Here is a 22,969-nt window from a genome sequence, read left to right on the forward strand (position 1 = left end):
AACAGTTGGGAGAACGGGTATATAGTCCAGAAATTAGGAATAAGCATATGGGGGAAAAACAGAGAATGAGGAAATAGTTAAAGGGAATAAAAAGAACGTGCAAAATGAGAATGAAAGATTCAAGAAAAGACTCAGTAAGATTGGAAGAAGATTAGAAGGGGAAGAAAGGGCAAATAGGAAAAATAACATAGTAGTTAAGAGAATAAAAGTGGTGAGTGAAACATGAGAAGTGTAAATAAAAAATATTTTGTGAGACATTAGAATGCAGGTAAGGGTAGAAGGAGCAGAGGGCTTGGGTAAAGAGAAAAAAGGGCCATATGGTGTGGATAGGGAGAGACAGGTTATGGATGAATGGGGAGGAATGGTGCTAGGATGAAGAATTAGAACAATTAAGGAAAAAAGGAAAAAGTCTTGAGAAAATTAGGGGAAAGGGAGACGAAAAAGAGTCTAGAAATAAATCAGAGGGGTTTCCAAACGGCAAAGGGGAAACAAAGTGAAGAGGAAAGAAGAGGGAGGGGAAGAGAGAAACGTGAAAATAGGTTTCTGGAATGTGTCAGGTTTGAAGAACAAGAATAAAGGATTTTGGGAGGAGTTAATAAAGTGGGGTGTGATTATGATGAGTGAAACTTGGGCAGATGAGAAGGACTGGAATGAAATAAAAAAGCTGTTACCGAAAGGTTATGTGTGGACAATGCAAAAAGCAAGAAAAGAACATGTTAATGGTAGAGGGATGGGCGGCATGGTATCAGAGATGAAAAAAGAATTAGCAGTAAAATGGAGAAAAGATGGGGGCATGGAGGAAAAGGATGAAACAATGGTAAAAAGAATTATAATTGGGAAAGTAGAAATAGCGGTGGTGTGTACATACAGAAGAAGAGGGGAAGAGGAAGGCTGGAGAGTAATAAGAAGGTGAATGGAGAAAAAGAAGAAAGAATTGGCTTTAATAGGAGGGGACTTAATGCATGGACTGGCGAACAAGGAGGAGGGTCTATGGGATGAAAAAAAGGCATATATAAGGAACTCCAAACATAGAGAGACGGACAGGGAGGGGAGGAAGTTTCTAGACATAATAGGAGAAACAGGATGGTTTATATGCAATGGCAATATGAAAAGAAATGAGGAAGGGCGATATCATTCATAGGAAAGGGAACAACAGTAATAGACTACATCTTGGCTGAAGAAAGAATGCGGCATATGATAGGGAGAATGAAGGTAGGGAATGAGATAGGGTCGGAGCACTTCCTTGTCATAGCTACACTAAGAAGAGGCCTCAGTAAGCGCGGCAGAGGGAGAAAGGAAAAAGGGTGCGAAAGAAACACGCAAATGGGAGTCTTGGGTGTAGATAAATTAAAAGAGTTTAAACAAAAGATGGAAAAGGAGAAGGTTAAGTATTAAAAAGAGGACGTAATAGACTGGTTAATTTAAAGGTTGAATAGGTTCATTGAAAAGGTAAAGGATGAGCTGGGTACTAATGAAGAAAGAGTAGGGGGAAAGAAAGGCTGGTGGGACGAGGAATACTGGGAGAGTAAAGAGATAATAAAGGAGTGTGTGAGCATTTGGAGAAAAGAGGAAATGGAGAAGGAGGAGTATAACAGGAGGAAAAATAACATAAGAAGATGCTGGAAAGAAAAAGACAAAGGAGAAAGGAAGAATATGAAGCAGAAGTTGAAGAAGCGATCAAAGAAGGTAGGGTGTGGCATGTGATATATATATATGGTTAGAGGGGAAAGGAGGGGCGTTAACGAAGAAATAGAAATAGAGGAATGGGCGTATTATTTTAAGGGCCTATTAGGGGGATAGCAACATAAGATTAGGGATGGTATGTGGAAGATCAGCAACAAGGTGTGGCAAGGGGAAGGTTGGCCGAAAGAGTGGAGGACGGGACTGGTGGTACCGCTTGTCAAGAAAGGGGAAGGAAAGAAGGTAGAGGAATACAGAGGGATCACTCACGTGACAGTCGGCCATAAAGTATATACAGAAATCTTAAGAAACAGGTTGGAGAGTCAGGTAGAACAAAAAGAAAGCACCCCGCATAATCAGAGGGGATTTAGAAAAGGGATGGGAACTATAGACAACATCTACGTACTTAACTATTTAGTTAACAAAAATTTGGGGAGAGAGAAAGGGAAACTAGCGCTTTGTTGGTAGATTTCAGAGCAGCGTTTGACTCAGTGAATAGAAAAGTGCTATGGCGGACAATGAAAGAGAGGCGTGTTAAAGAAAAGTTGGTGGAGAGGATAAAGGAAATTTTTACTAAAACCGGGATTAGGGTGAAAATTGGAAAGAAAAAGGGGCAGGTTTTCTGGATAGGCCAAGGTCTAAAGCAAGGATGCCCGTTGAGTTCGTTACTATTTAATATCCTACTGGCTGACATAGAGGAGAAGCTAAAAGAGAAAGGGAAAGGAGAAACGGTTTTGGCTAATAGAAGACTATACTCTCTAGCACACGCGAAAGATGTAGTTCTATTAGCAGCTGATGAGAAGGGGATGAACCTAATGATGATGATCTTCGAGGAGTATGTGAAAACAAAAGAGCTGACGGTGAACGTAGATAAGACAAAGATGATGAGCTTCAGAAATAGAAAGAGCAAAATAAATTACGTTTGGAAGATGAACGGACAAAAAGTGGAAATTGTGGAGGAGTTCTGTTACCTAGGTTTTTCGTTTGAGGCGGAAGGAGGAAACTAGCTGAGGATGAGGAAAAGAATTAAATGTGCAAATAAAGTAATGGGCCAAGTATGGCGTATAGGAAAGAGAAGGTTCAAAAACGATTGGAGAATGATGGCCTGGTTGTTTTATACATTGTTATGGGCGGTGTTGTATTATGGTGTGGAAACCTAGGGATGGAAGGAACATAGGAAAGTAGGGAGCATGCATTAGCGATTTCTGACGTGGGTAATGGGGGTTAGCGGGAGTTGTCCAGGATATATGTTAAAAGATGAGTTAGGAAGAGAAAATATGGTTACTAGACAAATTAAGAGTGTCTGGAGGTTTGATGAGAAGCTAAAAAGGAGAGAGGGAAGTAGAATTGCACAAGCATGTTTTAGCGAAATTCGGAACAATGAAGCGAGAGATAATGTGGGAAATCAAAAGTGGGAGGAAGAAAGGAGAAAAATGAGAAAGGTGTGTGATATTCGAGAAGGGGTTATGGAGTGGCAGGACAGAGAGTTAGAGCTATTAGTTAAACAAGGAGAAGAGAGATGGACAAATATTAGAGATTCGAGGTACAATAGATGGTATATGATGGTCAAAGGGTTGACGGAACCAGAATATCTGCAAAAAATAAAAAGGAAGAAAAATGGACTATGGTTCTACGGTTGAAAATGAGAGAAGGATTGAGAGCATGCAGATATTGGATGGATGCAGAGGAGAATTTATGCAAAGTATATGGATACGAAATGGAGTCATGGGCACATGTATTAGAGTGATGTACAGGAGAGGAAGAGGGTCAGTTCAGTGTGGATGAGTGTGTACGATGGATCTTGGATTGTAGTGGACAGGGAGTGATGTGGATGAAGAAACTGGAAAAAGTAAGGCAAATCAAGGGAATAGGTCTGAGCCAAACGGGTGATCCTGAAAAGATAGTAAAAAGCGAAAATTGTTTTTAATATCTTGGAAAATGCATTTTTTTTACGGTAAGAGGAAACGGAAGTCCTGGAAGCTCGCTCATTTTAGGAATTAATGTCACGACTGTTACTATTGTTTATCCTACGTAATGCGAAAGAGTAGAATATAAGTAGTAGTTAAGTTAGACTAAGGATGAAATTGTAAATATATGTACAGGGAACGGAGGCCCTCAAACCCGTAAAAGAGAGAGCTTATATACTGAGTCACCGACACGCTAGGTTTGACTGTGTCGCTCCCACATGGGAGATAGGTGGAGGCCAAAATATCCCACGTTCTGGAGACACTGTATTATTTCATTTCTTTATCATAAATAATCGCATTTCTACTTTTAAAAATGCCATTAGATGGAAATTCATGAATCTTGATAAAAAAGTCAAAATTAATTAAATGAATATTCGGTACACAATCTAAAGGATAATTTTAATTCACAGAATATGTATTTGATTAATTTTTACTTTTATCAAGATTCATTGATATCGATGTAATGGACATTTTTATAAGTCGAAATGTCTTTATTTATAATAAACAATAAAATAATATTTTTCAGTATTTTAAACTGCGCGCGAATAGTTGCCGAGTGCGACGCATGTGTAGTGTAGCAAGAAGCTTTCGTTGGGAGCACTGCAATCGAGTCAATTTCTAACTTTTTGTTTGGATTTTTAAAGCATAATTTCTGTGAAGTTATAAGAATTGTAAAAAAAAACGATCAATTAGTAATATTGCAAGGACGAGCAAATATTTATGAAAAAAGCATAATTTTTCCTGTGAATGCTCAACGTAGGTGCGTAAAAATCCAATTTTTCTAATTCTATTTCCTTACTTTCTTTCCTGCACTTGGCTATTGTGGTTCCTGTATATTAACATCATCTTTTCTTCCACTTGCTTGTTATAAATACTTGTAACAATTAAACCCCTAAATATATCTAATTTTCCGATGCTTAACATTTATTTTTTAATCATCTTAATTTTCGCCAGGAAAATTCGATGAAAATCCACAATCAGGTACTCATTCTTATACTGAAAATCAGGCCAGCGATCGAAGTTTTAGGGTTCCATCTAAGAAATGTTCTCAAACTCACGAAGCTTCGAAAACGCCAAAAGAGTATTAAGTGAGTTGAGAAACAAATATTGAAATACAGTTTAGGGTAGCCGTTTTAATCAAAGACGAAAATTCCCGGGTTTTTCCAGGTTCGAAAACAATTCTCATCATCAATGAAATTAAAAAATTTGAAGTCGAAAGCCAAAAATTTTTCCACTTGCAGTAACAAAAAATAAACTACCAATTAAAACACTCAAAATTAAACTCTTGAATTTAAAATTTTTGAAATTAAATTGTAAGAGTTTTTTAATTTACAAATTTTAATTTAAATTGCTCAATAATTGAAACGTAAAAAATGAAAAGCTCTAACACTTTTCAATTCAACAATTTATCATGAAATGCTCATAAGCTGTAAAATTTATAATTTAAAAGAAATAATGAATTCAAAGAGTCAGATTCAATTCTAAAAATATAAATTCACGTTATCATTTTCAAAGGTGTAAATTAAAGAATCAATGAATCTAAAAAAAATTTAAATTATATTATTCTTAACGATTTTAAGCTAAATAAATTCACGTTATCATTTTCAAAGGTATATATTAAAAGAATCAGTGAACTTTAAAATTTTTAAAATTATATTATTTTCAACAATTGCAAGCTAAATACGTTGAAAATTTTCAAATTAAATTTGTTTAACTTATCACTTCTTAAATTGGAAGTTAACTTATTTTTATTCTGAATACTGCAAACATCCTTGTAAGGTTTCAAAATTTTATTTCAAAATCTTGAGAAATATAGAATTTGTTTAAAATTTATTCGAAGTTAAACTTATTTTAAATTTTGCTTAGAATTTTAAAATAACTTTTAAAATGAATATAAAGTTCCCTATAACATTTAGAAACCCCTGCAAAATTAAAGAAAATTCTTCAAATCTTCCACATTATTTTTTAACAATTTTGGAAATCTTAAAATCTTTTTGAATATTATTTTTAAATAAAATTCCAAACTGTAAAATTATTTTCAATTTTCCTACGAATCGTACCAAGAAGTTTTTATTCTTTTAAAACTTTTCAATTATTTGAAATCATTTCAAGCTTTAAATTAATTTTGAATCTTTTTAAAACATCTAAACGCGTCTTAAAATGATTCAATTTTTTTATACAATTATTAAGTTTTCAGTTGCTTTATGAACAACAAAATTCAACAACTTCACTTACAAATGTAACATTTTTTAAAAAAAGAGCCATCAAAATTGTAACGTTCGAAGTTTAAAAGCTCTTCCAAATTTAAACGATTCAAGGCTTTCTATATTAAACAATTCAGTTTCAAATTGTTAACTTAAAAATATTTGGTTTTAATTAATTATTCTTAAATGAACAGTCAAATATTGCTAAATATGAAATAATAATTTTTTTTTCTTAAATTAAAAAATGTTTAATCGAATGCATACAAAATTGATTATTTCAAACTGAAACAATATTTTAAATCTAATTAAAGCCTTTAATTACCAATACATTATTATGAATTTATTTTTAATTTGAAAATAGTTTATAAAGTTTTAGGCAGAAGTTTGCATGTTTAATGCCTAAGATTTCGAATTGAAACAGTTAATTTTTTCCACGTTAAAATTTGGAAATTCTGAATCTTGACCGGATTTCGAATCGTTTTGTAAAGTGAATTATTGTTCTCTTTTAATACCTAAATTACAGATTCATTTTTGAAATAATTAATTTATATTTACTGTTAATAAAATATAAATATTTTTTATACAAAATTCTCAACTTCAAACGGTTTTAATTTTTAGTTTATTAAGTCTTCAAGACTGCATTTTGAAATTCTCTAAATTAAAAATGAAAACCTCAAATGAAAAATTTCTAATGTAAACAATTTTTATATTACGCATTGTGAGCTGAATGATGTCATCATTGAAATCGATAACAATTCAATTAATTATTTTTAAAAAATTCGAAATCGAACTTAGGCAGATTTGTTTTTTAAATATTCACTAAATTTCTAGTAAAAAAATTAAATCACTGTCATTTCCCGGATTTTCTCTATCTTAACAAATTCCCAGCCATTTTCTGGTTTTTCAGTCCAGCGACCAGCCTGAGAATTTGATAAATTTTTTGTTTTACTTTTTTTAGAAGCAGAAGCAGCGATCAGTGATAATTCCATAAGCGATGAAAACACAGAAACGACTGAGGAAGCGGCACTTAGCCATATTGGAACAATTATTGGAAATTCCAAAGGTTGGGGTAGCCGTCGAAAGCAGAGGACCCCACACTAAAAAACATTTTTTTTTGTTCTAGTTAACTAGAATTAACTTGAGGTCATTTTGTTATTAAATAGATAATAATATTTATACTTTATAAATCTCTTTTTATTCGTGAAATGCATAAAATGTATTTTTATGAGACCGATCGGGCACTGATCGGGTTTCTCGATCGGGAGTCTTGTCCTGGCCCCGACCTGGACGTGTGTTTAATCCGCGATCTGGCTCCGACCAGGAATCCCGATATGGGCCCGATCCGGCCCGGTCTGGGCCCGACCGGGGCCAGATAAAAATTTCTGCACGGGCTGAAGAATATTTAACCTTTATTACACTAAGTAGACCAAAAAACTGCCATTCCATCTAAAATAAACTATTATACTATCCTAATCGATTACATAACATTAAAATTCAAATTTAGTTAATGCCGGAGTTTTTCACCGGAAACGGGTATAGATTTAAAAGAAAATTTACAATTTGGAACACTGTTGAGTGTTTGTTTTTTAGTTTACTGAAAATATTAGTTTCTTATTAATGTGTTTAATTCAATAGTTTTTGTTTGCTAAGCTGGTATTTTTGACCGAACATAAATCCCCTGTTTTGGAAAAAAAATTCCACTTTTTCTCTAAAATCATAATGCTGAAACATTATTATCTCTCCCTTCTGAAACAGTATAGAAAATTATACAATTTAATAGTTTGCCTTTTGAAATAAAAGACTATATTGAATAAAATTTTATCGATTTAGAAAAGAGTCAATCAAAATCTACCAATGCTTGCAACTCAAAAAAACATTCTATAAGCACTGTTTACACAAATCCGAGTGAGTTAGTTAATTCTTATGGTTAAGAATTTGGCATAGCACATGTGAAATGATTTATTTGAATTTGTATAAAGAAAGTAAAGAATTGTATATAGGAATGATTGGGAAATTCATCTATTTTGCCTTGACAGAAATCTATAGCAATTTTATCCAAACTTTAACAGGTGTTGCCGTTTTACTGTCACACCATGGGACACTTCCGGTAAAAATGTCTAATTGATTATTTATTCTGATAGCATCTCTACCGAAAACGATAGGAACATGAAGGAAATTCCTAAAATTTTGTATGTAGAAAGCGGATTGAAAATTATTAATTTGCATCTATAAAATCTCCCTTATGCACGCTTCTCTCTATAAAGCTAAGTCCTCCTTTCCTTCTTCTTCTCACTTCTCCTCCTCGTTTTCTCAGAGCATAGGAAACTTGTCTCCTCCGTATGCTTCTTCCTCTTTTACTTCTTCTCCTTATTCTCTAATTCTCAGCACCTAAGAGTGTCTCTCCCATACGCTTGTCTCTTTCGTTGTCCTTTTCTTCTTCTTCTCTCTTCTCTTTCTATCTTCTTCTCCCTTTATCAGCGCCTAAGATTGTCCACCCGCGCGCTTGTCTCTTTAATACTCTATCTTCTTATTTTCTTTATTTCCTAACTTCTCGTTCTCTCTTTATCAGCACCTAAGAGTGTCTCTCTCGCACGCCTGTCTCTTTCGTTATAAGCTGCGCCCGCCTTTCCTTCTTCTCTCTTCTCTTTCTCTCTTCTTCTGCTCCTCTGTTACTCAGCGCCTAAAATTGTCCTCCCGTACGCTTGTAGCTTTCATACGCTACCTCCTCCTTCCCTCTATCTTCTCACTTCTCATTCTGTCTTTCTCAGCGCCCAAGAGTGTCTCTCTCGCACCTTTGTCTTTTTCGTTATAAGCCACGCCCGCCTTTCCTTCTTCTTCTCTCTTCTCTTTCTCTCTTTTCCCTCTCTGTTACTCAGCGCCTAATATTCTCCTTCTGCACAACTATCCCTTTCATACGCGACCCCCTACTTTCCTTTATTTTCTCACTTCTCGTTCTCCTTCTTCTTCTCAATCTCTTTTTCTTAGTGCCTAAGAGTAGCTTTCCCGCACGCTCATCTCTTTTTAATTCTTCTTTTTTCGAACGGAAACTACGCGCAAAAGGTATTCTTATGCGTCACTGTAGCAGTGTAGCACTAAAGCACTGATTAAATGTGCAAGTCGATAACTTATATTATATGATGCAATTTCGCGGATGAGGAGTCATAAAATAGATGAAAGTGGAACTAAGATGCCTGTCAATGGCGTCGAAGCTTTAAACAGTTTTTTTACGACGTCTCGTCAGTTTGCCTCGGGATAAGAGTTTAAGAGCAGTAACGCATGACGTACGAGGTAATCGACAAGTCTGTGTCAGGTTTCATATCTTGGTACGTTTAATATTGTATACAAGCCATCATATGTATTATCAGCCTTTAATGTCAGGACTCATGAGTTATAGCAATAAGAAGTCACCAAGTCCGGCAGGATGGTCTGTTTTATTTTTATAACCGCCTGTAAAAACGTTCTATTGAAACGACTGATGTCACGCGAAATGGTATTACGAACAATAAGGACTTGCAATATGATGGAATTCTGACGCCAAAGTATTCGAAAAGTAACGCGAACGTTACTTCCGCTCGAGCTTCCACCTTTATGCAAACACCAGTTTTACAATCTTAAAAAATTCATGATTTAAAAGCAAACAGCCGCTTTATAGGTTCATGAAAAAATTACAACAAATCTATAAACATTTTTGTTAATATCATAAAACTATTTGCAAGCTAAATCGAAAACCAAGGTGGTCACTGACCGAGATAACCAGGCATTAGTCTAGAAAATAACCAGGAATTTTAATGAAAACTGCGAAAGCTTCAGATTTGTTTTTACTTTTGCAATGAATTTCTTCTTGATCTTTGATGAAAAATTATTCGGAACTGCTCTTAGTTTTTCCAACCATTTCCGTTAAAATATCGAGGATTATTTTATGATAAGATTTTAAAGTTAATGTTTCGTAAAGCTTTTCTTCTTTTTGAGAATGAAAACTTATCTTTTTTACAATTAACTTAGTACTTCGATAGTTAACCTAAATTTAAATAGTTAATCATTAGTAATTGAAACAATTAAGTTATAATGCCTGGATACGCTAAATTTTTCGCAAATAAATACAAAACCTTTTTTCAGAAAAACAGATTTGAAGCTAGAGAGTGCCATAATACCGCGTGTTATATATTTTTTCTTCAAATAGAAAATTTACCCACTTCCAGTCATTTCCGGGATATAAAATGAGAATTTTTTTAAATAGACCGCAGATTGTAGTCGTACTTTCTAGCGAAAATCCAAAATCTATATTTTTAGATCCCGACCAAAAAAAACGCAAATGTCTCGTAAACTACGATAGACAAAGTGGCTTCTCTTTTTCTCAGTTGCTTCTTTTTTCAGAAGTTTTACTGTGGTTGATTATATCACAGACTTAAAACTCTTTTATTTTTCGGAATTTCAACTATTTTCTTAAAAAGTAATCCCCTGCTTAAAAATGTAACTCTTACTGTCTTTTTGTGTAAAAAATCGATCCTTTTGGATTTTAAAATCATCTTTCGCGAGAAAGTTCATCCTCCTTGGTTTAAAATCCATCTTTGTTAGTTTTAAATACAACTATCTTGTGATAATTTAGTTCAAGGTTGAAAATTCATTTTCTTAAGCTGAAAATTCAATTATTTAGTTAAAAACTCAACCTTTTTCAAAAATGTATTATTTTTTCTTGAAAGTTAAACTATTTGATTGTAAATGCAACTTTAAGATTCAATATAAATTTGTTCTCTTTGGCAGGAACTTTATCTTGACTTGAAATCTTAGGAATATGATACCTTCATTAATGTAATTTGAAAATAATGCTGTCCTCTATGATTAACCTACTTTATGGAATAATTATTTTCCCTTTTTGAGAGCCTTTTGGGCTCTGAAGTCTGAAATGATAATGACAATAATTTACATTATATATTTTACTTAAGAGTTCTAAAATGTTTAATTGTTTAAAAATTTATTTTGATCGGGAAACCCGGAAACTGGCTTGACATTTTTTTAATTTTTAAGTAGCTACCCTGAAAAAGTAAAAATTAAATAACCTAAATAAATTGGTAGATTAATTTGTACTTTGTGTCTAAAAAGTAACATATACTAAACAAATACTGACGATAACTTTATCATTGTAATGAAAAGATGATTTATTGATTTTCGACTCGAGCAAAGTATTTTCGGAGCGACTTCCTCTTTCCTTTTACTGTGTCTAGGATCTCAATCTATACTTATTTTCGACTATAATCGCTCATTGTCTAGGTGAACGCGGAAATTCACTTTGTATCCAATTAAATGGTTCCCTTCCGGTGTTTCGTCCTCCCTTTGCTCTTGCTTGTTGTGTTCGAGCCGGAGGCAAAAGCAATATCCTATCGAGGTGACACCATCGACCGACACTCCTATAGAGGGCAAGGATAACGAGACAACAGATAAACCGGTGGGAATAATTTTCCATGACTTATTTCGAAATATTGTCAAGGTGCACAGTTATAAAAACTGGAATTTTTGGTCAAAGTAGTTACGGAGTTCGAAACTTCTTAACCGATTTTAAAATTTTACTTATCAAATTGCAACTGATTAAATTTTAAAGAGGTCACGCAAAACACTGGCTTGCGAAATGGGGTTAAAAAGTTAGCTACATAACCTGCAAATGATATACATCAAGTCATTATATCTATTCTTATAAAAGTCAATGCCGTATTTAATATAGAGGCTTAAAAGGCCTAGAGCGGCAACTTTTTGGGGGCGGCACTACGGTCGAGGAATTTTTTTTAAGTTTAGGGATTAAAAATTATATTACACATAGTAAATTGCATCTAATTTTATATTAGAAGATCATATATATTAAAATATACGAATACTTTATATTTTTGCAATTATCTTGCAGTTCTCTTCATCGAAACTTCTTTTCTACAAACAATAGACAATGAAAATAATATTAGGAAGTTTGCAGGAAGAAAAGTGCGACGAATATTGTTATAATCGGTATATTATGAATGTATTGTTAACATTATTTTAAAAAATAAATAAATTTATAATATAAGTATCTTTAAAATGTTGTATTTACTTCGCGTTGACGTAATTTTTTTTACGCTGTCCGTTGCATCTTAGGGAAATTTGCATTAACAAAGGGCGACCTTTATATTGGGTAGCCTAGGGCGGCGTCAAAGTCAAATCCGGCAATGATAGAAGCTCCACTCTTTTATGTGGTCTGTAAAAGTTAATTTTCTTTAATTTTACTAATTCCATATTTAGGTTGAAAAATTATCACGTAATCAAGTAAATTTTTTTTTATACGAATATAATTATTTTTCTTCAAGAATAGATAACGTTCGTCGCAAAAGTTCACGGAATTGAACCGGCCAGGCAGAAGTCAATGGTTTACAAAAGTTTTTTTTTCAAATGTCAGGCAATTTCCTTAAGGAGCAATGTGAAAAACTGCCAGTTAGAATTATTTTAAAATTATTTTATTTCGTTCATTAGAGACTCTGTGTTAACAATGTTACAAAATTAGGCTTCTGGTTTTTGAATATCCATGGTCAGGTAAAATGAAAAATTAATCAGGAAATGATCAGGAATTTTACAAATAAAGTATTGCGGTCACCCTAAAGTAATATACTTGTTAATAATTTGTATGTTTTCATAATATTTTGTGCCTTTTTTACATGTTTGCCCAATTCTACACCTTTTTCAGTTACTTCTACTTGACAAGAAAATTTTAAATCAAACTTTCTATGTTTGGTTGAAAATAAGTAAAAAATTATTTACCTGTTGAAAATTTATATTTTAGTGTTCAAAATTTAACTGAAATCTTTCTTGTTTGAAAACTCAACAATTTTGTTGAAATTTCTTGTTTTTTATTTAAATTTAACTTTTTTATTAAAAATAAAATGTTTATGTTCCTTGAAGTTATACTATAACACTATTTTTAAATGTGATATATCTTCTTTTTTTTTAAATAAAACTATCGGGTTATAGGTAAAAAGTTCTTCCTGAAAAAACATTTTTTGTGTGAAGACTCATCATTTTAGTTGAAAATTCATCTCTTCGATTGAAAGTTTAACAATTTTGATCAAATTAATCATTTTTATTTTAAATTTTAATATTTTTTGAAAATGTTGTGTCTAGTTTCCCATGTAAAAATTGCGATCGGGCTTTGTATTTTGTGAAGAAAGGTATATACACGAAATTATAAACCGCTCGCATTCAAAACATAGAAACGTGTTTCCAAGACATAAACTGTAATCTGGCTTCGTTTCAAAAATGAGACATCCTCAAGTCAAACTTTATGACTTCAGCATGTTTTAAACGGGGACAATGCAAGTCGAAACTAAACCCAAGAATTTTTACTCAGTTTTGAAAGTTCCAATTTTTTATTAAAAATGCAACTGCTTGGTTGAAAATTAAGTTTTTTGTGGAAAATCCATATTTTAGGTTGGAAAATTCCACTGCTAAGTAAAAAATTCGTAATTTTTCTTAAATGCTCGATAATTTCAAAAAACCATTTCTCCTTATTTGCTGAACAATCTTTATTTGTTTAAAATTTGTGGTTTTGATCTCCTAGATTAGAAATATGACTGTTTCGTTAAAAACTGTTTTTTTTTACTAGAAATTCAGCTTTCCATTTTTAGTTGGAAATTGATATTTTCCGATTGAAAATTATTCAACTTTTTTTAAAATATTCGAATTTTTAGATATGAAATTCAATTACTTAGTTGAAAATTCAATTGTTTTTGGTTGAGGTTAATCAGTGAGGTTCACTGGTTTTTCAGTAATAGTAGTCATCTAGTCGTACGCCTTGTCGCCTGTTAGCTGGTTAGGTATGACACTATTCATTTATCATTATTATGGGAACAGATACAAAATTATATTCTAAAACTACACTTTATTCTCACAACAATAAATAAAGGCCGGACTGCAATCTAATGAGATATAATACGTTGCGCCTAATAATTGTGGGCATTATGGCCCCAAATATTTATGACACAAACACAAAAGTGATTCAACCGTTATGCCCATTCATGCTTCTAAAAAAAAGTTTTGAATCATTATTGTCACTAATTTTCCGCAGTTTCCAAATTTACGTGGAAATGTCAGCAATAACAGAGATCTTTCATAAACTCCGGAATTTCACATTCCTAGTTGTAATTTAGCGCTAATGTAAATGATTTTCGATCATTTTTATTGAATCATTGTATCAAAAGGTGCGTTTTTGAAAATATACTCACAAGAATTTTCGGTGTGAGGGCACTGCTTCTTTAGTGGGAATTACGCCGGTTAACTTTTAATACGAAAAGCAACCCAACCATCAATAATTTAATAAACGTTAAAAAAATATAGGAGTATGTAATAAAATAGTGTCCCTTGGTCCCTGGAACATAATTATATAAAAAAGCTGTTGCCATGTATGGGTTTGAGGATCGCGCCGATCGTACATTATTGGCGCGAAGTCGAAAATGAAAGTCGAAGGGGAAAAAGTTGCTCTTATTGTCGAGGATGGTCGCACGTGTATATTATTGCCAAAAAGTTGCGATCTTCCTATCGGTGGTATACCGACTATGAAACTGGAAAGTTTTCCTATAAGTATCAAGCTTGGTTTCGGGAAGATTAAATGCGCTGCACGTGACTTGCCATTGCTTTGTTTATTGGTATCATAGAAACTTAGAACGAACAAAAAAAAGCATAAAAAGAATCGTACGAAAAAATTTGATGAACAGTCAATCATTTCTATAGGAAAACATACAAAAAAATACTGAAAAACGTGATTAGAATCTAAAGGCCAAAAAATAGTCGAAGTAGTACTTTCCTTTACTTTCACTTCCCTACTTTTCCCACATTACCCTATTTCTCTTAAATTTCCCTAGTCTCCCTTAATTCCCTCGCTACCCCTCCACTAAATTGACCCTTCGCTAAGCATCCCACAACGTCTTCCTCCTCTACTTTCAGCTTTCCTTGCTTACCCAGCTATCACTCTCCTCATCCTCTTTTCTAATCATTTTCTTTACTTTCCCTCACTTCTTCTACCTTTCCTTACTAATTTCTCCTAATTGCCTTCATTTCTCCTCACTTCTCTTACTACTCCATCCAGCATTTTCCCTCACTCCCGTTATTTCCTCTCATTTCCCCTCACTTATCCTACTTTCCTTTCCATCATTTCTCCCTGACTTTGCTCCATCCTCTGCCCCTACTTCTCCACCCTTAATTTACTCACAATCTCCCTACATTTTCTCCCTTATTTCCCCTCATTTCCCATACTTTCCCGGCTCTCTGTTACCCCACTTTACCTTCAGTCATTTTGCCTTGTATCCCCTCCTTGGAATAAGGTACGACGAACGGGCGAATACCTAGTTGGACACCTGACTGTAACTATAAGTGAAACTACTACCTATTTTTTCAGTTTAATATTAAGTTTAGGAATTGAGAGCAAACTTTGATTTTATGGATACTTTGTAAATAGAAAAAATCATTTAAATTCTTAAAATCTTTTAAAATCTTATTAAATATGCGAAAATCTTTGAAAGCCTTCATTGAAATTCCGTGAGGGCATTTGATATATTATGATATTTCTCGAAATTTCTTAAATTTTTTTAAATCTTTTGTAATTTCCCTGGAACAATTTAAAATATGTCAATACTTTTTCATCTTTTAAAAGTTCTTGAAAATTTGTTCAACTCCTAAAATTCCTTAGAGTCTTTTTAAATATTCATAACCCTTTGAAATTCTTTAAAATATCTCAAAGGAACACGCACATTTTAGAAGGAAAAGTGGTTTCTGTAAATTTGGTTGAATTTACTATAGTTCTTGTATCTCAGCGACCTGAAGAAATGTGTCCGTGGGCGCAAATGCCAACACCTTCCGGGTTTCGAGATAAGGCCCGCTGAAGTCAGTATCACCGAGTATTGGCTCTCTTAAAAATTAAAGTTTATTGTAACATTCTTGCTCGAAGTCTTGCTGTTCAACTCTAATGCATGGAGTATTTAGAACCTTGACATTAAAGTCAAGGTCAAGGGAACATCCTAAGGTCAGATTGTTTTTTCTTCAACAGAAACCCCTTTTTACGGCGCCACAAATGAAAGGAGCGTATAATTCTCCATTCTAATTTAAGTTAGACTGTAAATTCAAGTCAATGGTAAATAGTTAGGGTGATCATGACCTTGTTGAATTTCAGAACCATGTTTGAATTACTCTGAAATACATCAAAACGGCTGACCGTTGCCGCTTGCATTAGCATTACCCAGAGTTCAGCACACGGAGGTTGCAAAGTCGGTATTTCAGTCTACTGTAGAGTCAATTTCGCGATCATTAAGACTATAACATAGCCACAATTAAATCCTTTCTAGTCTATTTTTTCATTCAACAAATCTCTATTCTTCACCATCGACTATAAATTCTCCAATTCCGGCACCATCGTCATCCTTATTCCTATTTCCGGCATCCTGGATGTATCGGAGGAGCACTATACTGGAATATTTAATGTGCTGTTGATGGCGAGACTAGCCGAAGAACCACAAGATACCCGCGACATGAGTACAACAACCCAAAATTCTTGCCCCAACTTTGCAGGTACAATAATATCCTTATATATCTTCGTCTTCGTTTCCCTCTTGATCATTCTTAACTTATTCTATCTTGAAAGTTATCTATAACTAATAGCGAGTAGCATTCCTGAATCGAGAGTAGATTCTGATCCACAAAAAGCCTGGTACATCTCTGTTACTATCAAGTTCGAAGGTATCAGTACTATCATGTTCGAATTTGTCCTGAACATATAAAGGAGCTATCTCAAGTGAGTATGGGCCAATGGTCAGTTGACGTGATTATTAAAGATCTAATCGAGAATACTCAGCAACGTCTTCCTGTCTCAAACGTTCGCACGTGGTGATGCTGAGATATTAAGAAATAGGTTAATAAAGAAAGTATTAATACTTGTGCTGAAATGAAATAACCAAACTACTATACTTTTTGGTACAAACTTTCAATTATTAATTAGGCTAGTTCAAAAAAGTGCTTCTCTTGGTTCGAGGATCTAAAAAGATCGAGGTGGTTCAAAAGGTATAATATGGTTACAAGTAAAAAAATTGATGCCGCCACCGTGCCAGTATGAACCGCTAAAGTGACCAGATCGAACTTGATTGAAGGGAAAATGTTGATAGAAAATAGTTTAAAACTAATTACTTCTGTAGTTAGAAATAAGAAATTACAAGTTTGAAACAGAGTTATAGAAACAGAGTTTCGGTTAGACTAGTTAATTAGATAGAATATTATTTTAGAGGCCTAATACTAGTGGTTTTTTTATGTTTGTACGACAGAGGTCTCTGTATTGTGCGGTTAATAAGTAGAAGAATTACTATATCATAATCAATTTTTATTACGCGAAATTAATTGAAAACGCGAGAAAAATAAGTTCTAAAAAATTCACTGCGAGCTGCGTTTGAACCAACAACCTCCTCATTAGATGTGAGGGGCGCTACCAATTGCGACACCGGAGCACCAACCGTAAAAATTTTAGAACTTGTATTTGCTTAATTTCGATCAAAATTATTTTTCATAGATGTTATTATTTTAAGTCCAGTTGTTAAATTCAAGTTTGAAACAGAGTTATAGAAACAGAGTTTCGGTTAAACTGGTTAATTAGATAGAATATTATTTTAGACACCTAATACCATTGATTTTTTGGTGTTTGTACGACAGAGGTCTCTGTATTGTATGGTTGATAATTAGAAGAACTATTATATCATAATCAATTTTTATTACGCGAAATTAATTGAAAACGCGAGAAAAAAGAGTTCTAAAAAATTCACTGCGGACTGAGTTTGAACCAACAACCTCCTCATTACACATGAGGAGTGCTACGAATTTCAATTTTCAATTAATTTCGCGTTATAAAAATTTATTATGGTATAGTAGTTCTTCTACTTATCAACCGTACAATACAGAAACCTTTGTCGTACAAACATAAAAAAACCACTGGTATCAGGCCTCTCAAATAATATTATATAAGAAATTACAGTCCAAATAAGCTTTTGACCTTAAAATAATTTTCACATTTGATTTCAAGATTATGGTCAAGCTCATATTCGGATGTGGAATTCTACGCACTTTTCACTGAAAGCGTCGTAAAAAGGGGTCGGTCTTAAAAAACTGATTTGACCTTGAGATGTTCCTTTGACCTTGAACGCGATGTTAAGGTCGCGATTACTCCTTGTATTTGACTTAAGCAGCAAGCCTTAGATCAAGTATTTTACAATAAACCTTAATTTTTAAGAGAGCCAATACCCGGTGATACTGATCAAGATGCCCACCCATGCAACATATAACTAATTCAAAAAAATTAACCGAAAAACTTTTCCCAGTAAAGTCAATAGCCGATCATGCAGAGCTAATAACCGGTGCTAATAACTTCAGCGGGCCTTATCTCGGACCCCGGAGGGTTTGGCTTTGCGCCCATGGAGAAAGTTGTTCAGGACGCTGAGATACACAACGTATAACGTCTTTAAATTCCTGTAAATATTTAAAATCCTTGATAATTTATTGTAATTTTGTTATTCTTTTGAGACTTTAGAAATTCCTTGGAATATTCTAGGTCCTATGAAATCCCTTGAAATCCTGAGAAACTCAGTGAAGTATACATTATTAAGAGGTTTTAAAATCCTTTAAAATTACTGAAATCTTCAAAAGTCTTATAAAATTCGCTAAAATTCCTTGAAATATTATAAAACGTCGTAAAACATTATAGGTCCCCTAGAATGCTTCCAAATATTTTAATTCTAGGAATCCCTTTAAACCATAAAAAAACTAAAAAAATTATATTCTAATTTTAAGAATTTCCCACGAAGTTGAATAATATTGGCAAATTAAATTGACGCCAAGAATATATTCTCAATAAGATGAAGGCCCTTTTACTTTAAGAATATATATTTTTGTCTATATGATAATATCGTATAGTTCATTTTAAACTATAGAGGATATGTCTCGTTGTGACTGCACGAAATAAATACATAATGAATATGCGTAAATAGTGCTTTACGAAATCTTTAATTGGAAAGTAAATAAATTGTGAAAATCAATGCCAGAAGTAAGTATACTGTTTAATTCAGTAAGTCAAGAAATGTATAGGTTACAAACTATTTTTTCCATTAAAAATGATAGAGTACTAACAACATTTTGACACATTTTGATGAAATACTTAATTATTTGTATGTTTTACTTAACACTGTTTTTAAAGGGAAACAATCATTCTTGCAAATTACTTGAACTTCTTCGAATCCTTTGCAACCTTCGGAAATCTTTTAAAAATGTTCTAAAGCTGTCGAAATTTCCTTGAAATCTATTGAAATCTTTTAAAATCTAAAAAATCTTTGTAAGTCCATAAAAATTCTTGAAATTTATTGAAATTCCTTGGAATTTTTTAGAAATAATCCTAAATCTCTTAAATTCTTAAAAAAATTTGAAACATTAAAATTTGTGGATATACCTTGAAATATCTTGAAAGCTCCTTTAAAATCTTTGAAATCCCCCAATTTTTGTCAATAAATTCTTTTAAATGTAATGGAAATATTTTGCAAATTCGTTAAAATACCTTTTTAAGAGCATTTTAAATCCTTTAAAAGTACTAAAATCCTTTGAAATCTTACAACATCGCGTGACATCCGATGAAATTAATTAAACATGCATTTGTGATCAGAGTTTCATGACAATGGGTATTCTATTGTTTTTAGGGTCGCTGAGTGAATCCAAGTTTGATAATAGGATTTCCAAATTCAAGTATCACTTATTTAAAATATAGTAATATAATTTCAATTCAAAATATCCGATTCAATACGTCTATTAGGAATCTAAAATTATTTATTTAAAAGAATAGATATTGAAATTTATTCCATTTTTTTTCAAATTGAAATACTTTCTGTGTATTATATTTATGACATTGAATATGAGAGTAAACATTTAATCAAATTTCAGTATATATTCAAATAGAACTGATCTCCCCTCGGATCACAAATAAAAGTTTCTTTCTCAATATACTTCCTTTCTCAGGTGCTGAAACATCTCGGCAATAAAAAAAAGAGCGAAGTTCGAAGCATCGAAAAATGACTGGCGAGGCGTAACGAGGAGATGAAAAGGGACGCCTAGTGCAAATTGTACGATGCACAGTAGCGTAAGGTGCCCCTCACAGCCACTTTTCTCACTTGTTTCAATAGCGGTTTAACAGGTCGCATCCTCTAGTCTATACGAGGGTTCTTTGGGTCGTTTTGTTTTGTCAGCCCTTTACTTTCTTCTTTTCCTATAGGGTAAAACGTGCGATGAACATGAGAGGCCTATCGAACCGCACTTAAGTGTGGGGACAAAATTATATTGGACTGGAGAGGCAATGAGATCTCAATCATTGAGTTAGAGCAGCTAATGGAGTAAAAATTCATCATTCTCATTCAAAACTTTTTTTTTTGTTTGAAGATTTATTATCTAAAGTAAAAATGTATTTCTTTTGTTAAAAATTAAACTTTTTCGTTGAAAGTTTGTTTTTGTTTCAAAGCTCAACTATTTTCTTATAAATGGCATTTGCTTTCGTAATAAAAGGGGAAAATTCAGGAAGGCAGATATTTTCAAAATTAGGATTTGTAGCAACCCTCAACAGGCACAACAATCAATTGACAATGACCTCCCACAATATTGTATAAAATCGATACTACATCCACAAATCCTGTCCCTGATGACCTCGCAATTGTACCTTACTTCCATTCAATTAAATCATTGTACACTATTTACTCAGTGAATTCCTTGACCAATCCTCTTGGCCACAGCGAACTTGAACGGTGAACTGAAGAATTTGTTTTCTTTAATTGAATGGAGGTCTTGTTTGACTTTCTTTTCGGCTCCTTCTTTTCTCCTCTGCATTGGCGGATCCAGAGGGGGGCGATCGGGGCGATCGCCCCCCCCCCCCGAGCTCTAAGTTTTTATACTTATAACTTGAAATATTTTTTTTTTTTTTGCTTTTTTCGACTTATACGCCCCGATCACCCCCTCCGAGACCAAGGCCTGGATCCGCCGCTGCTCCTCTGGTTTCTGAAGATTTGCGACATGAATCCACTTTCAAGAAATGATTTTTTTAATTTTATAAATCGTGAGAGAGTTCATTTATTACTTTGCGATTTGCTAATTTTTAAGCGTCAATGAGAAATTAGAGAAAGACAATACGTATTCAGGCTTTCCTAAACGTTTGTTGTCATAGCTGACGGAATTGAAGATAAATGTCCACAATCATACAAGTTCTATCGTCTCCACTTGAATTCCTATTCAAACATCAATCAGTCATCTATCTACTAGTATGATGGCCCTTAAGCAAGGTTGTTACCATGGGAATCAGAAGAGGCATTCAGACTCAATTATCTGGATACGCAAGGACTTGAAGTCTTCGACAATGAATGAGAAGCTGCTAGCTGTCAAAGTGACAATTGACCTTGCGAAGAGCGAAATTAAATTGTATTAAATATAAGTGTCATATTTTAATGATTTATAATTAGATTTATTTGCATTGGCTAAATCACGTCTAATTTCAAAACTACTCATCCTGGATAAAAACGATTTGAAAGACAGGAAGTCATCGTAGCTCAAATGATATCGTGATTGTTTTATGTTCCAACACTTTAGATTTAGTAGCGATGCTACGCAGGTTCCAAAACCAAAGACGGGGATGCTGCTGAATGTTTTCAAGAATCTATGCTTCTGCCCCTTGTTATACTACCAAAGATACCATGCAACTTATAATACATCCTGTAGTGTAATCCCTAATGACCCTGACAGTTAATACCACAATAAAGATTCAATTAGTAGAACAAAATGTAAAAAAGTTTCTGCAATTTGATTTTCAGATGCCGCAGTGATGGACGGTGAGGGTACCTTGGGTCGTGGGCACTCGAATGGGGGCCGTGGGCTGCGCCGTCAACGGTCCCTGGAATGGCGAGAAAGGCGCGGATATGGTGGAACTGCGCAATCAAGTAGCGATGATGAAGACAATACTCGCCATGGCGTTGGGCCTACTTCCTCAGGAAGCAGAGGTGCCCGCAGTCCCGGACAAGTTCTCGCCTCCCTATTGGCCCAACAATATAACAGTGAGTCTTTAAAATCTAGGCTCATTGTTTCAAGTGTCCGGTTAATAAAATTTTTTGAAAATGTAAATGTGACGTACGCCGAAAAAAGGGGGCTTACTCTGAAAAGTGAGGTTTTTCAGGGCTACCGGGTGAAGTCCACCCGATAGACCAGACTTTTAGGATAGATGGGAGAGTAGATTTAGGAGTAGATGGGGTGGTGACTGGTGGGAGGTGTTTCACGGAATCTCGAGCCAAAGCCCGATTTCTTGGGTACCTGACAACTCAATTATTAACAACAATAAACCTTGATTTTGATTTTTTTAGGGTAAGCCCCCTTTCTTCGGAGAACGTCACAAATACAAAAACTGATTTGTTAAAAGCAGCGAAACCGAACACGAAATATAACTTTGTGAAAAAAACATAATGATAAGAGTGTTTAAATGACTAAACTAAGTAATATAAATGATACACTGTTTCTTCAATACCAAGGCATTCCTATAGTATAAAGTTTAAACAGTCTCCTGATTCGATAACCTTTTTTTGAGAATTCTGCGACAGGCCGGTTTTCCAAGTTTTCATTTATTTATTTATTCATTTATTTAAACTTGTTATCTTTTTACAACTTAAATATATATATTTAAAAATTTAAACTAACTTCAGTTTAGTACCTACTTAAAACATTACGAGTAGTAAGAAGCAACTATAGCTCTTCGGGCCGGTCTATCTACACCCACAACCATTGTACCCAATCTTAGGAACTTTTTAAACTGCGCTTGCGTCACGCTGACAGTCCGATTGGTCACTGTTAGCGCGCTGATTTTAAATTATATAAATAGTCAGATTTAATATTTAAAATAAATAATGATTGAGAATTGCCCAAATAGAATATTCGTGATCCTAAAATAAGATTTTGGAGTGAAAGATACAAAAAATTGTATTTTAATGAAAAAGAGGTTATAAGTTCTGAGTTCAGAGAAATAAATCATTTTTGTTTGTCCCAGTGATTAATCTCCTCTCTGCCGAGTTT

At 33.7% G+C, this 22,969-nt stretch overlaps 1 protein-coding gene across 1 annotated transcript in view; it reads left to right on the top strand.

Moving 5' to 3' along the window:
• The first annotated feature begins 1,616 nt into the window (after positions 1-1,616).
• The window catches only part of LOC117173819, a 142,073-nt gene continuing 120,720 nt past the window's right edge, over positions 1,617-22,969 (top strand). Inside the window, exons 1-3 of the mRNA XM_033362463.1 lie at positions 1,617-1,686; positions 6,810-6,914; positions 21,724-21,963. Coding sequence (XP_033218354.1) covers positions 1,617-1,686; positions 6,810-6,914; positions 21,724-21,963 — 415 coding nt within the window. The remainder of the gene's footprint in view (positions 1,687-6,809; positions 6,915-21,723; positions 21,964-22,969) is intronic.

Source organism: Belonocnema kinseyi, chromosome 5 (genome assembly GCF_010883055.1).
Source record: "Belonocnema kinseyi isolate 2016_QV_RU_SX_M_011 chromosome 5, B_treatae_v1, whole genome shotgun sequence".
NCBI classification, from domain to species: domain Eukaryota; kingdom Metazoa; phylum Arthropoda; class Insecta; order Hymenoptera; family Cynipidae; genus Belonocnema; species Belonocnema kinseyi.